This window comes from Anolis sagrei, chromosome 5 (genome assembly GCF_037176765.1).
Source record: "Anolis sagrei isolate rAnoSag1 chromosome 5, rAnoSag1.mat, whole genome shotgun sequence".
NCBI classification, from domain to species: Eukaryota; Metazoa; Chordata; class Lepidosauria; order Squamata; family Dactyloidae; genus Anolis; species Anolis sagrei.
In genome coordinates, this window is record NC_090025.1 from 194,479,038 (window position 1) to 194,491,210 (window position 12,173).

At 40.3% G+C, this 12,173-nt stretch overlaps 1 protein-coding gene across 1 annotated transcript in view; it reads left to right on the top strand.

Annotated features, from left to right (window-relative positions):
* Positions 1-430: 430 nt before the first annotated feature.
* Positions 431-12,173, top strand: part of COPG2 (COPI coat complex subunit gamma 2) — a 37,488-nt gene continuing 25,745 nt past the window's right edge. Inside the window, exons 1-9 of the mRNA XM_067469359.1 lie at positions 431-551; positions 2,757-2,809; positions 2,912-2,992; positions 5,115-5,186; positions 6,080-6,159; positions 7,601-7,676; positions 8,884-8,976; positions 10,385-10,471; positions 10,652-10,809. Of these exons, the coding sequence (XP_067325460.1) occupies positions 515-551; positions 2,757-2,809; positions 2,912-2,992; positions 5,115-5,186; positions 6,080-6,159; positions 7,601-7,676; positions 8,884-8,976; positions 10,385-10,471; positions 10,652-10,809 (737 nt within the window). The 5' untranslated portion in view covers positions 431-514. The remainder of the gene's footprint in view (positions 552-2,756; positions 2,810-2,911; positions 2,993-5,114; positions 5,187-6,079; positions 6,160-7,600; positions 7,677-8,883; positions 8,977-10,384; positions 10,472-10,651; positions 10,810-12,173) is intronic.

Consider the following 12,173-nt stretch of genomic DNA (forward strand, 5'->3'; position numbering starts at 1 on the left):
GACTCCAAAAAAGAAGTGATGCCAAGGGTTAAGTGTTTACCTTCAAGAGTTGTGGATAATCTGAACTGCAACTCCCATGATCCTTGCTGAATGGGGATGATGGGAGATGGAGGGTCAAAAGCTTCCCCATTGACCGCCTTATTGATTCCCTAGAATCAATAAACAAAAGGAGTGTAAATATATGCTGCGGCCCCTTTAAATCAGGCTGGTTGCTTCCTTGTGGGCGGGGCTACAAGGGAGAAGGGGCGGGCCATACGCAAATCAAGACTGACGTACTGTATTTCTCCTTCCCTTCCGTGTGGGCGTGGCTACAAAGGAAGGGGGCGTGCTGTATGCAAATACAGACTGATGTCAGCAGTTGAGAGGGACGAATGGGCGTGGCCCTGAAGTTTTGAGTGACAGCGCCTTCTAGCCAATGGAAGCGTGCATCCAGTGGGAAGGCGGGACTTCCTTCCCGGATTTGTGAGCGGTGGAAGCTCGAACTCGGCGGCCAGAAGCCGAGCCGGCCGCCGCCATGATCAAGAAGTTCGACAAGAAGGATGAGGAGTCTGGTAAGAGACGGGCTGGGAGGGCTGGCGTCGCTAAGGTGGCAAGCCTTTCGAGGTAGGCCCCGTTGCTAGGCAGATTGGCAAGCCCCTTGGGATAAAGGCCAGGCGGCCCCGTACATAGAGAGGAACTTAGGCCTCAAGCCACGCCCCAGGGCTGAAGCCACGCCCCCAGGGGCGTGTCTTCAGAGGAGAGCATGAAAGAGGCGTGTCCTGCTTGTCCTTAATAAATAATAAAAATAATAATAGGAATAATAATAATAATAGTAGGAATAATAATAATAATAATAATAGGAATAATTAATAATAGTAGGAATAATAATTGTAGGAATAATAGGAATAATAATAATAATAGTAGGAATAATTAATAATAATAATAGGAATAATAAAAATAATAAGAATAGGAATAATAATTGTAGGAATAATAATAATAGTAGTGGTAGGAATAATAATAATAATAGGAATAAATAATAATAATAGGAATAATAATAATAGGAATAATAATAATAATAGGAATAATTAATAATAATAGTAGTAGTAGGAATAATAATAATAATAGGAATAATAATAATAGTAGGAATAATTAATAATAATAATATGAATAATAATAATAGGAATAATTAATAATAATAATAGTAGGAATAATAATAATAATAGGGATAATAATAATAGTAGGAATAATAATAATAGGAATAATAATAATAGGAGGAATAATTAATAATAATAATAATAGGAATAATTAATAATAATAATAGTAGTAGGAATAAGTAATAATAATAGGAATAATAATAATAGTAGGAATAATTAATAATAATAATATGAATAATAATAATAGGAATAATTAATAATAATAGTAGGAATAATAATAATAGTGGTAGGAATAATAATAATTAATAATAATAGTAGGAATAATAATAATAATAATAATAGGGATAATAATAATAGTAGGAATAATAATAATAGGAATAATAATAATAGGAGGAATAATTAATAATAATAATAATAATAGGAATAATTAATAATAATAATAGTAGTAGGAATAAGTAATAATAATAGGAATAATAATAATAGTAGGAATAATTAATAATAATACTAATAATAGGAATAATAATAATAGTAGGAATAATTAATAATATTAAATAATTAAATAATTAATCAAAGCCATGGTATTCCCTGTAGTAACCTACGGATGTGAGAGCTGGACCTTAGGGAAGGCTGAGCGAAGGAATATCGATGCCAGATCAGCCAGAACCATTGAGAGGCCCAATGTTTACGCAGGTCAGAAAGAATTCGGCAGTTAAGGCCAAAAACAGGGGGGAGTAGGAACCAGTTTTTGGGACTTAAATTGAGCTCTTAGAGAATTTTCTTTAGACCAGGCACTGTTTGGAATCAAACTCAAGTCTCCTGGATATTCCTTTTTCATGTGGCTTTGTCTCTAAGGATTCACGGCTTTTCAAGTGGATTAGCAGTGGCTAGTCTGTTCATGGGTTTATTCTAAAGTCTTTTTGGTTATTCATTGCCTGTGGATTATTTCTGCGAGGTTGGGACATGGATATAATTCCTTTGTTTGGACACTGCTTATGTTGCTGCTTTATTTGGCTTTTTGCTTATTTTTATAATAAGATGAAATTTTTATAATCATCTCTTTTATTGGTTCCAGTTATTCTTAAAATAAAAAGGACTCTTCCTTCATTCAAGGTGTGGTGTAATTAATGATTAGAGAGTCCCGTTCCTGTTCTAGGATGCAACACCTTCTACCTACTGGCTGTTAGGAATTGTGGGAGTTGAAGTCCAAAACACCTGGAGGGCCCAGGTTTGCCCATGCCTACCGTAGAGCCAGACCGGAAGATGTGTGGCTCCTTTAATGGGGATATTAGCCAAAGATTCTTCCCCATCTCTATTTATTACTGGTTAAACCCCTGTGCCAGCAGTACTGAAGACCGACAGGTCGCAGGTTCGAATCCGGGGAGAGGCGGATGAGCTCCCTCTATCAGCTCCAGCTCCTCATATGGGGACATGAGAGAAGCCTCCAACAAGGATGATAAAAACATCAAATCATCCAGGCGTCCCCTGGGCAACATCCTTGCAGACGCCCAATTCTCTCACACCAGAAGTGACTTACAGTTTCTCAAGTCACCCCTGACACGACCAAAAAAAACCAAAAAACTGGATAATGTGGATAATGATGTGCTTCTTTCCCTTCTTCCTCAGGGAGCGGCTCCAACCCTTTCCAGCATCTGGAGAAGAGCGCCATCCTTCAGGAGGTGAGGCCGGGCCCTTTCATTGCATCTCAGAAGTACAGGATGTGCGTCCTTCAACTCTCCCTGTACGTATTTCCTGCATTATTTTTGTCCATCTCCCCATAGGCTCGGATCTTTAACGAGACCCCTATCAACCCACGGAGATGCCTGCACATCCTGACCAAGATCCTTTACTTGCTGAACCAGGTATTTATTTATTTATTTACAGTATTTATATTCCGCCCTTCTCACCCCGCAGGGGACTCAGGGCGGATTACAGTGTACATATGCATGTGAAACATTCAATGCCATAGACAAACAACATATATAGACAAACACACAGAGGTTATTTAACATTCCACCTGTCGCACACCAAGGCTGGAAGCACACCTTTAAACCCACAAACACTCCAAAGTTCTTTAGCAAATAAACAGTTTATTTGAATAAATGCAAGCAGTATCAAGAAAGGTGAAAAAGGCAAGTAAAAAGTTGTATAAGAAAGTCTAAAAACCATCTGACCCAGCAGGTCAGCAAATACAGTCCATCAATACAGCATAGTTGATACTTATTTCCACAGCAAAATCCACGAATGCATAGTCCTTAAAACCCACAAAGGATAATGTCCAAAGTCTCTTGAAAAGCCAGGAAACAAGGTTGCACAGATCCAAAATCCACAGAAGAATCAATCAGGAAAACATTCACCAACTGCAACTTGAACATGAGTCTTGAGCAGAGAGTTCCATGAATCTTGACATGACATACATACAAGACTTGACTGGTAACTGACGTTGCGCTCACTGAAGGCAAAGCTGTGAAAACCCTATATTTATTCAAAAAGACCTACACAAAATGCATTCCGATTCCCTTGAGAACTCTCCTTTAAATTCCTCTTTTCCCTTATCCTGACAGACCTTCTGACTTCCCCTTATGACTGTAGGGGCCTCATATCTATCTATCTATCCATCCATCCATCCATCTATCATTTAATTATTATTATTTATTTACAGTATTTATATTCTGCCCTTCACACCCCGCAGGGGACTCAGGACGGATTACAGTGTACATATACATGGCAACATTCAGTGCCATACACACACCACATATAGACACGCACACAGAGGCTATTTAACATTCCAGCTTTATCATGAGGGTATTCTGGCCACCATGGGAGCTGTCGCTTCACCGTCCATTTGTGACACTGGTGAAGTACTTCCTCATTCTTTGCATAGTTGCTGGAGATTTTTATGGTGTCATAAATTTAGTTAAATTAGCCTCCCCGCATACGCGGTACCTAAATTTCCTACTTGACAGTGTCAGGATTTATTGAGATATAATTGTGTGTTTTAAATGTAATTCTTGTATTGCCAATATGGATGCCACTTAGAGTGTAATGCTATGCTGAAATGTTTATGTTGAGGCTGTGATTGAGTGACCTTAAGATAAGCTCTCTGCTGCTGAGAAAAATTAGAGAGTTAACCACTTGGAGCAGAAGAGCTAAGCAGCTGCAAGAGAACTGTTTTGACTTTCAGTTTGTCTTGTGGGTTCCTGTGTGTCGCTCGCTGAAGATGGATGTACTTTTGTTCTGTGCTTAGTAAACTGAGTTTTCCTTGTAACCTGACGTCTCCAGAGTCTCTGATTTTACACAGCTGTATCTGGTGTATCTAGCATTTGCTTCTGTCAAGTTGCGCCTTAGCTTGACAGACAGATGCAACTGTCTTTCAGGTTGCAAAGGTCGACAACAAGCTACACAAATTGGCCGGAAGCTCACTCCAACCTGGGCTGGCTTCGAACTCATGACCTTTCTGTCAGTAGTGATCTGTGGCACTAGGAAAATTGGGTTTATATATCTGTGGCCAGTTGAAATATTCCCACCTAGCTCCAACAGACAAGAGTTCTTTGTCCCACCCTGGACGTTCCGCAGATATATAAACCCAATTTTCCTAGTTTCAGCAGACCTCACAACCTCTGAGGATGCTTGCCATAGATGTAGGCGAAACGCCAGGAGAGAATGCTTCTAGAACATGTCCATATAGCCCGAAAAACCTACAACAACCCAGTGATTCCAGCCATGAAAGCCTTCGACAATGCATTCTATTTTAATGTTTGTGTGCTGTTTAGGTTTTAAATTAGATATTGTATTGCTTTTATTGATATTGTATTGCTTTATTGATATTGTATTGCTTTTATCTAAGAGAGATAAACCAGGATAGAAATGACAACAACAACAACAACAATGTCAAATTCCAGCAGAAGTTGACTTCAGAGTACTTTCCTTAATAAGTTTGACTTCCTTGATGCCTACCACCTATTTCCTGCTTCTTTCTTTTAGGGTGAGCATTTCGGGACCACGGAAGCTACAGAGGCCTTCTTTGCCATGACAAGATTATTTCAGTCCAATGACGTGAGTATCTTACTGTATATACTCGCATATAAGCCTAGTTTTTCAACCTTTGTTTTAGGCTGAAAAAGCCCCCTTTGGCTTATACTTGAGTCAAGGTGATTTATTATTTTGCTCTGTCATTACTATTAATTTTATTACATTTATTATTTTACTCTATTTATTATTATTATTATTATTTTACTTTATTGTTATTATTACATTTATTATTTTATTTTATAATTGTTATATTTATTATTGTACTCTATTTATTACATTTATTATTTCACTCTATTATTATTACTATTATTTTACTGTCTTTATTATTATTGGAAGGATACGTAAGCACATTTACATTGAAGAGGGTTAGGGCAGTCTTATCTTAAATTACAATTTTATATAAATATTCAAAACCATTTAACCTACTGATGCCTCAAGTAATGTAATGTTATTGGTATCGATTTTCATTTTGAAATGTGCCAGTAGCTGCTGAATTTCCCACTCTCAGCTTATACTCGAGTCAATCCGTTTTCCCAGTTTTTTGTGGTAAAATTAAGTGGTTCGGCTTATATTCGGGTCGGCTTATACTCGAGTATATATGGTATATATCCAAACAGGCATTTTCCTTTCCCTGAATTTCCAGTTGCATGAAGAGCACTGGAATTTCTTAGTTCATAAAAATACGTGCATTTGTGTGATACAGTGCCTTTACATTTGGGTAGTATCATAGAATCATAGAACAATAGAGCTGGAAGAGACCCCATGGGCCATCTATTCCAACCCCCTGTCATGCATGTATTGGAATATAACTCCGGAGTCGTCGTTTCTTGCCTTCTGGCATATCCTCCGAGGTTGCTGGCATTTTCCAGAATTACCACCTTGGTGAATATATGGGTCTTGCCTCACTCTTCCCACAGCAAACCTTAAGGAGGATGTGTTACCTGACCATCAAAGAGATGGCCAACATTTCGGAGGATGTTATCATCGTCACCAGCAGGTAAACAAGCATTCACTGATCTCTGAAGGCTGACTTCTAGTCCTGCCATTCTCTTGGCCTTGGAAAGAATGGTTTAGTTCAAGGGTGCATCGTATCCAGAGGGCTTTTACTGTTTGAAATGTGTTTCTGTGGCAAAGAGATCTTAAAAATGTGTCTGCCATCAAATGACCTAAAGAAAGCTGAGGGCCAAAACAGCCAAGGGTCTGTATTGTTTCTGTGTCTGTCTATATATACCAGGTATGGGCCAATTTAGGCCCTCCAATCTAGACCAGAACATTGCAGTAACCCATTGCAGTAATCTAGAACAAATGTGTTTACCTTTATTTACTTAATTCTAAGGCTGTTCTCCATCTCGAACCATGAGAATTATAATTATTCTTACTTACTTGTTGTCCGAGTAGGATAATCCTCCAGGGTGGGTCCGTAGGTGACTGTGGAGCCCTATTCTTGATCTGGATCTTCTCCCACATTGAGGGCATCGGTTTCCAGGTGGAAGGCAGTCCCGCTTGGGGTTGGCTTGATGCGCCTTGGAGGGTGAACATTTCTCTCGTTCACCCTCCATTCGTGCCTCTTCAAATTCTGCAGCACTGCTGGTCACAGCTGACCTCCAACTGGAGTGCTCAAGGACCAGGGTTTACCAGTTCTCGGTGTCTATGCCAGAGTTTTTAAGGTTGACTTTGAGCCCATCTTTAAATCACTTTTCCTGTCCTCCAACTTTCCGTTTTCCGTTCTCGAGTTCAGAGTAGAGCAACTGCTTTGGGAGACGGTGGTCAGGCATCCGGACAACATGGCCGGTCCAGCGGAGTTGATGGCGGAGGACCATCGCTTCAGTGCTGCTGGTCTTTGCTTCTTCCATCACGCTGACATTTGTCCGCTTGTCTTCCCAAGAGATTTGCAGGATTTTCCAGAGGCAGCGCTGATGGAATCATTCCAGGAGTTGCATGTGACGTCTGTAGACAGTCCACGTTTCGCGGGCATATAGCAGGGTTGGGAGGATGATAGCTTTATAAACAAGCCCCTTGGTCTCCCTACGGATGTCCCAGTCTTCAAACTCTCTCTGCTTCATTCAGAAAAACGCTGCACTCGCAGAGCTCAGGCAGTGTTGTAGTTCGGTGTCAATGTTGACTTTTGTGGAGAGGTGGCTGCCAAAGGAGCAGAAATGGTCCACATTTTCTAATGTTACACCATTAAGCTGTATCTCTGGCATTGGAAAGGGGTTGGCCGGTCATTGCTGGAAGAGGACTTTGGTTTTCTCGATGTTCAGTGACATAGCGTCTGTCTATATATACCAGGTATGGGCCAACTTTGGCCCTCCAGTAATCTAGAACAGAACATTGCAGTTATCTAGAACAGACGTGTTTACCTTTATTTACTTAATTCAAAGCTGTTCCCCATCTCGAATCATGAGAATTATAATTATTATTATTGACGTCTTTTCCAGCCTGACCAAAGATATGACGGGGAAAGAAGATGTGTACCGAGGGCCTGCCATTCGAGCACTTTGTAGGATCACAGATGTAAGTTTTAAAGTGGACAGTGAGGCTCTTAGCTATCTTTGATGATGATTTAGGAAGACTGGTCTGTGGGCCTGGACTACTTTGGGAGGGGGAGGGTGCCTTCATCTTGCACTTATTATTATATACTACCAATCTATGGATTCTAGAGATGTTTATTCATAAGATTTTGGAGCAATAGGTCACAGACCAAGAGCTATTGCACTTTTACTGCTATACAAACTGGCACTTAAGGCTTAAATATTAATATAATATAGTATTACTATATTACTGATGTTGCACTATGATAATATATTGTATACACATATAATATTGATAATATTATAAAGTAATACAATATAATGCTAATAATACAATATAAGAATTATATATTTTATATTACATGTAATTATTACTAATATTACAGTATAGTGATACAGTATAGTAATATACTAGTATTGTGCTGTGCTCATAACATAATATATTTTATACACATATACAATTGATTATATTCTAATGTAATACAATATAATACTAATAGTAATGCAATATAAGAAATATTTATTTTATATTATATGTAATATTACTTATATTACAGTAGAATGATATAGTATAGTATAGTAATGTATAATTGTGCTAATATTGTGCTGTGCTATTAATATAATGTATACACACATAAAATTGATTATATTATAAAGTAATACAATATAATGCTAATAATAATACAATATAAGAATTATATATTTTATATAACATGTAATATTACTAATATTACAGTATAATGATATAGTACAGTATAGCAATATATAATACTAATATTGTGCTGTGCTATTAATATAATATTGTATACACAGATAAAATTGATAATAATATTATAATGTAATACAATATTATATAATAATGCAGTATAATATGCATTTCATATTGCCTGTAATATTACTATAGTGGTATAGTACAACATGGGAATGTATGGTACTAATATTGTGCTATGCTAATAATATAATATATTGTATTTACATATAACTTATAAGCTGTTCTGAGTCCCTTTCGGGGTGAGAAGAGTGGCATATAAATGTCATAAATAAATAAATTTCAGGAGCCACCAAATTCTTCCCAAGCCTTTCAAAACACAAGCAAAGGAGGAGGACAAGTTGGGACACATATTTATTTTTCGTATTTCTGACAGTTAGGCTGAAGAACCTCACCCTTGTTTTTCCCTTTGGCCTCCCAGGGCACGATGCTGCAGGCCATCGAGAGGTACATGAAGCAAGCCATTGTCGACAAAGTCCCCAGTGTGTCCAGTTCGGCTCTGGTCTCATCCTTGGTAAGCGAAGAAAGGGGGGATAAATCCTACTCACCGGGTGCTGCCACCCCATCTCTCCCTTGCCCATTCTTGTGCTACAGTCACATTGGAAGGTTGCAGCCTTCAATAACGGCAGCAGTTGGGACGAGCGAGGAGGAGACCTGAAGGCAGGACTCTAAGGGACGCACCTCGCTCAAGCACTGCCTTTGAGCACAGCTCTTTTCCAGCCTATGTCTAGAGGAAAGGAATGAAGGAGGGAAAGGGGGAAGGAAGGAAGGCGAGAAGGAGGGAGGGAAAGAGGAAAAGTAGGAAGGAGGGAAGAAAGGAAGCAGAGGGGGTAGAGAAGGAAGGAGAGAAGGAAAGAAAAAAAGAGGAGGGAAAGAAAGAGAGGGGAGGAAGGAGAGAAGGAAAGGAGGGAAATAGGGAAGAGAAGGAAGGATGGAAACAAAGTGAAGGAAGGAAAGAAAGAGGTAGAGAAGAAAGGAGGGAGAGAGGGAGGGAAAGAAAAAGGTAGAAGAAAGGAAAGAGGAAGGGAAGGAAGGAAGGAGAGAAAGAAAGGAGAGAAAGGGAGGAAAGGGAGAAGGATGGAAACAAAGAGCTAAGGAAGGAAAGAAAGAGGTAGAGAAGGAAGAAAGGAGAGAGAGGGAGGGAAACAAAAAGAGGGAAGAGGGAGGAAAGGAAGGAAGGAGAGAAAGAGGGAGGGAAAGGAGGAAAGAGAGAAGGAAGGATGGAAACAAAGCGAAGGAAGGAAAGGTAGAGAAGGAAGAAAGGAGAGGATGAGGCAAAGAAAAGGGGAGAAGAAAGGAAAGAGGGAGGGAAGGAAGGAAGGAGAGAAAGAAAGAAAGAAAGAAGGAGAGAAAGAGGGAGGGAAAGTTGGCCATAGTAATGCGTGGCGGGTACATCTAGTATTTATTAAATTTATATCCTGCCTTGTAGTTTTTGGATATAATTCAAGGTGTTCTCATATATGTGCTGTAGCAAAGTTGCTGAATTGGGTACAACACATAACAATAGTCTTCCAGAGCTACATTGACTGCCAGATTGCTTCCAGTCTGAATTCAAGGTGCTTGTTATAACATCCAAAGTCCTAAATGACTTGAAAAAACAATATCTCTCCCTAGATAAACCTATTTTCTCAAATATAGTGTGCTTCCCATTTCGTTTTGAAGGCCCTGTGAATGAGGCCATGGTATATAATGCACATCAGCTTAAGCGGCTGAGGGGGGAAAGGAAGGGGCCTGGGGCTGTTAGGAATGATGGAAGTTGAAGTCCAAAACACCTGGAGGGCTGAAGCTTGCCCCTGCCTGCTTTAGACTGCTTCAGTTCTTCCTTACTGTTTACATTTTCATTAAATTGACGTTATTGCCTGGTAACCTGAGGTCATGTGATATTCATGGGGGGTGCAACCAGTATTCTTGGTTCTTTCCAGCACATGATGAAGATCAATTATGACGTGGTCAAGCGGTGGATCAATGAGGCCCAGGAAGCAGCTTCCAGCGACAACGTCATGGTGCAGGTATGTATTTATGGGCTCTGGGTGAATGTGGTATGCCCATAATGGTTAAATACGTTGTTTATTTAATTTACATAGCAGGGGTTAGACTAGATAGCCCTTGTGCTCCCATTTTGGAGAGACTTATGAGCCATTGTAGCCCAGTGGAGATATATTTGGGTTCTTCCATCTCTCCCTCACCAGTACCACGCTTTGGGGGTGCTCTACCACCTGAGGAAGAATGACCGCCTTGCCGTTTCCAAGATGTTGAACAAATTCACAAAATCGGGCCTGAAATCCCAGTTTGCGTACTGCATGTTGATCCGGATTGCCAGCCGCCTCTTGAAGGAGTCTGAAGAAGGGTGAGTGGGCCTTGGGGTTTGGTAGAAGTTATGGAATTACCGAATTCCTAGGAGAGAACTTGGTTCCTCCAGTGCATATGAAATCCCAAGGAAGGTGAGTGTTGTGAGTCAGCTGGAATCACAGAGTGATCGTATTAATGATTCTGATGGGGATGATAAGATTCAGATTCAGAGTCAGATGCAAAGCAAGGATGTTCCTGTGTTAGACGAGGAAGACCAGGACCAGGGGGCAGAAGTTCCGTTGTTTCCCACATCAGTGGTTGACGCTGGGGAAAGTGAAACTACTGAGAGTGAAAGCCAGGTGCCTTAAGGAGCTCCACTGGCTGCCGTTTATCTACCGGGCCCAATTCAAGGTGCAGGTCTTGACCTACAAAGCCCTGAATGGTTTGGGACCCTCCTACCTGCATGACTGTATTTCCATCTATGAACCCACGCGATCCCTTCAATCCTCCGGAGAGGCCCTTCTTTCGCTCCTGCCTGCATCGCAGGTGCGACTTGCGGGGACGAGAGAGAGGGCCTTCTCTGTGGTGACCCCCCCGGCTCTGGAACTCACTCCCCAGATACATTAGACAATCCCCCGCACTGGCAATCTTTAGGAGGATTTTGAAAACCTGGTTATTCCAATGTGCCTTCAGTGACTGAATGTAAGATTCTTCCTGACCACACTTGGCACAAAATGTCCTTAGACACACCTTATTGTATAGGTTGTGCAATGAAATCCTTGCTCATTCTTGGAGCCTCCTCCTTATAAGTTACACTGTCCTATCTCCCAGTGTTTTTAAATTTTTTAATAATTTTATCCATGCATCTGGCCCTGCCTAGTGAAATTCCCTGTGTTTTTAATGTTTGATTTTATATTGTTGTGTTGTATATTATTTTGATTTTGCATTTAATGTATTTTGCTCATTTTATTGTGTTTTGTGTTATATTGTATTGATGGGCATGGCCTCATGTAAGCCGCACCGAGTCCCCCTTGGGGAGATGGAACAGGGTATAAATAAAGTTTTATTATTATGATGATGATGAAGGAAGGGAAGATGCAGGAAGGGAGGATAGTTCTCAGCCAGCTAACGAGGGATTTGACCTTGATGGGGCCGGTGGATTAGATAGAGCTGATTGCTTGGAATTGAAAGTACGAAGGAGTGTCAGGATCGCCAGGAGGCAGGAGAGAGAGGCCAGAGGACATAGGGACGCCTTCATATTGGCCCAAGAGTATTAAACAGACTGTTTTAATATGTCTCAGTGTCAGAGCAACTTCCCACTTCAACCAAGAGACTTTGGATTTATCTTGCAACTATTCATGCTCATGTTTCAGGACTTTGTCATGTTCTCATGGGACTTTGCCTTGCCTGTGTCTTCATGGA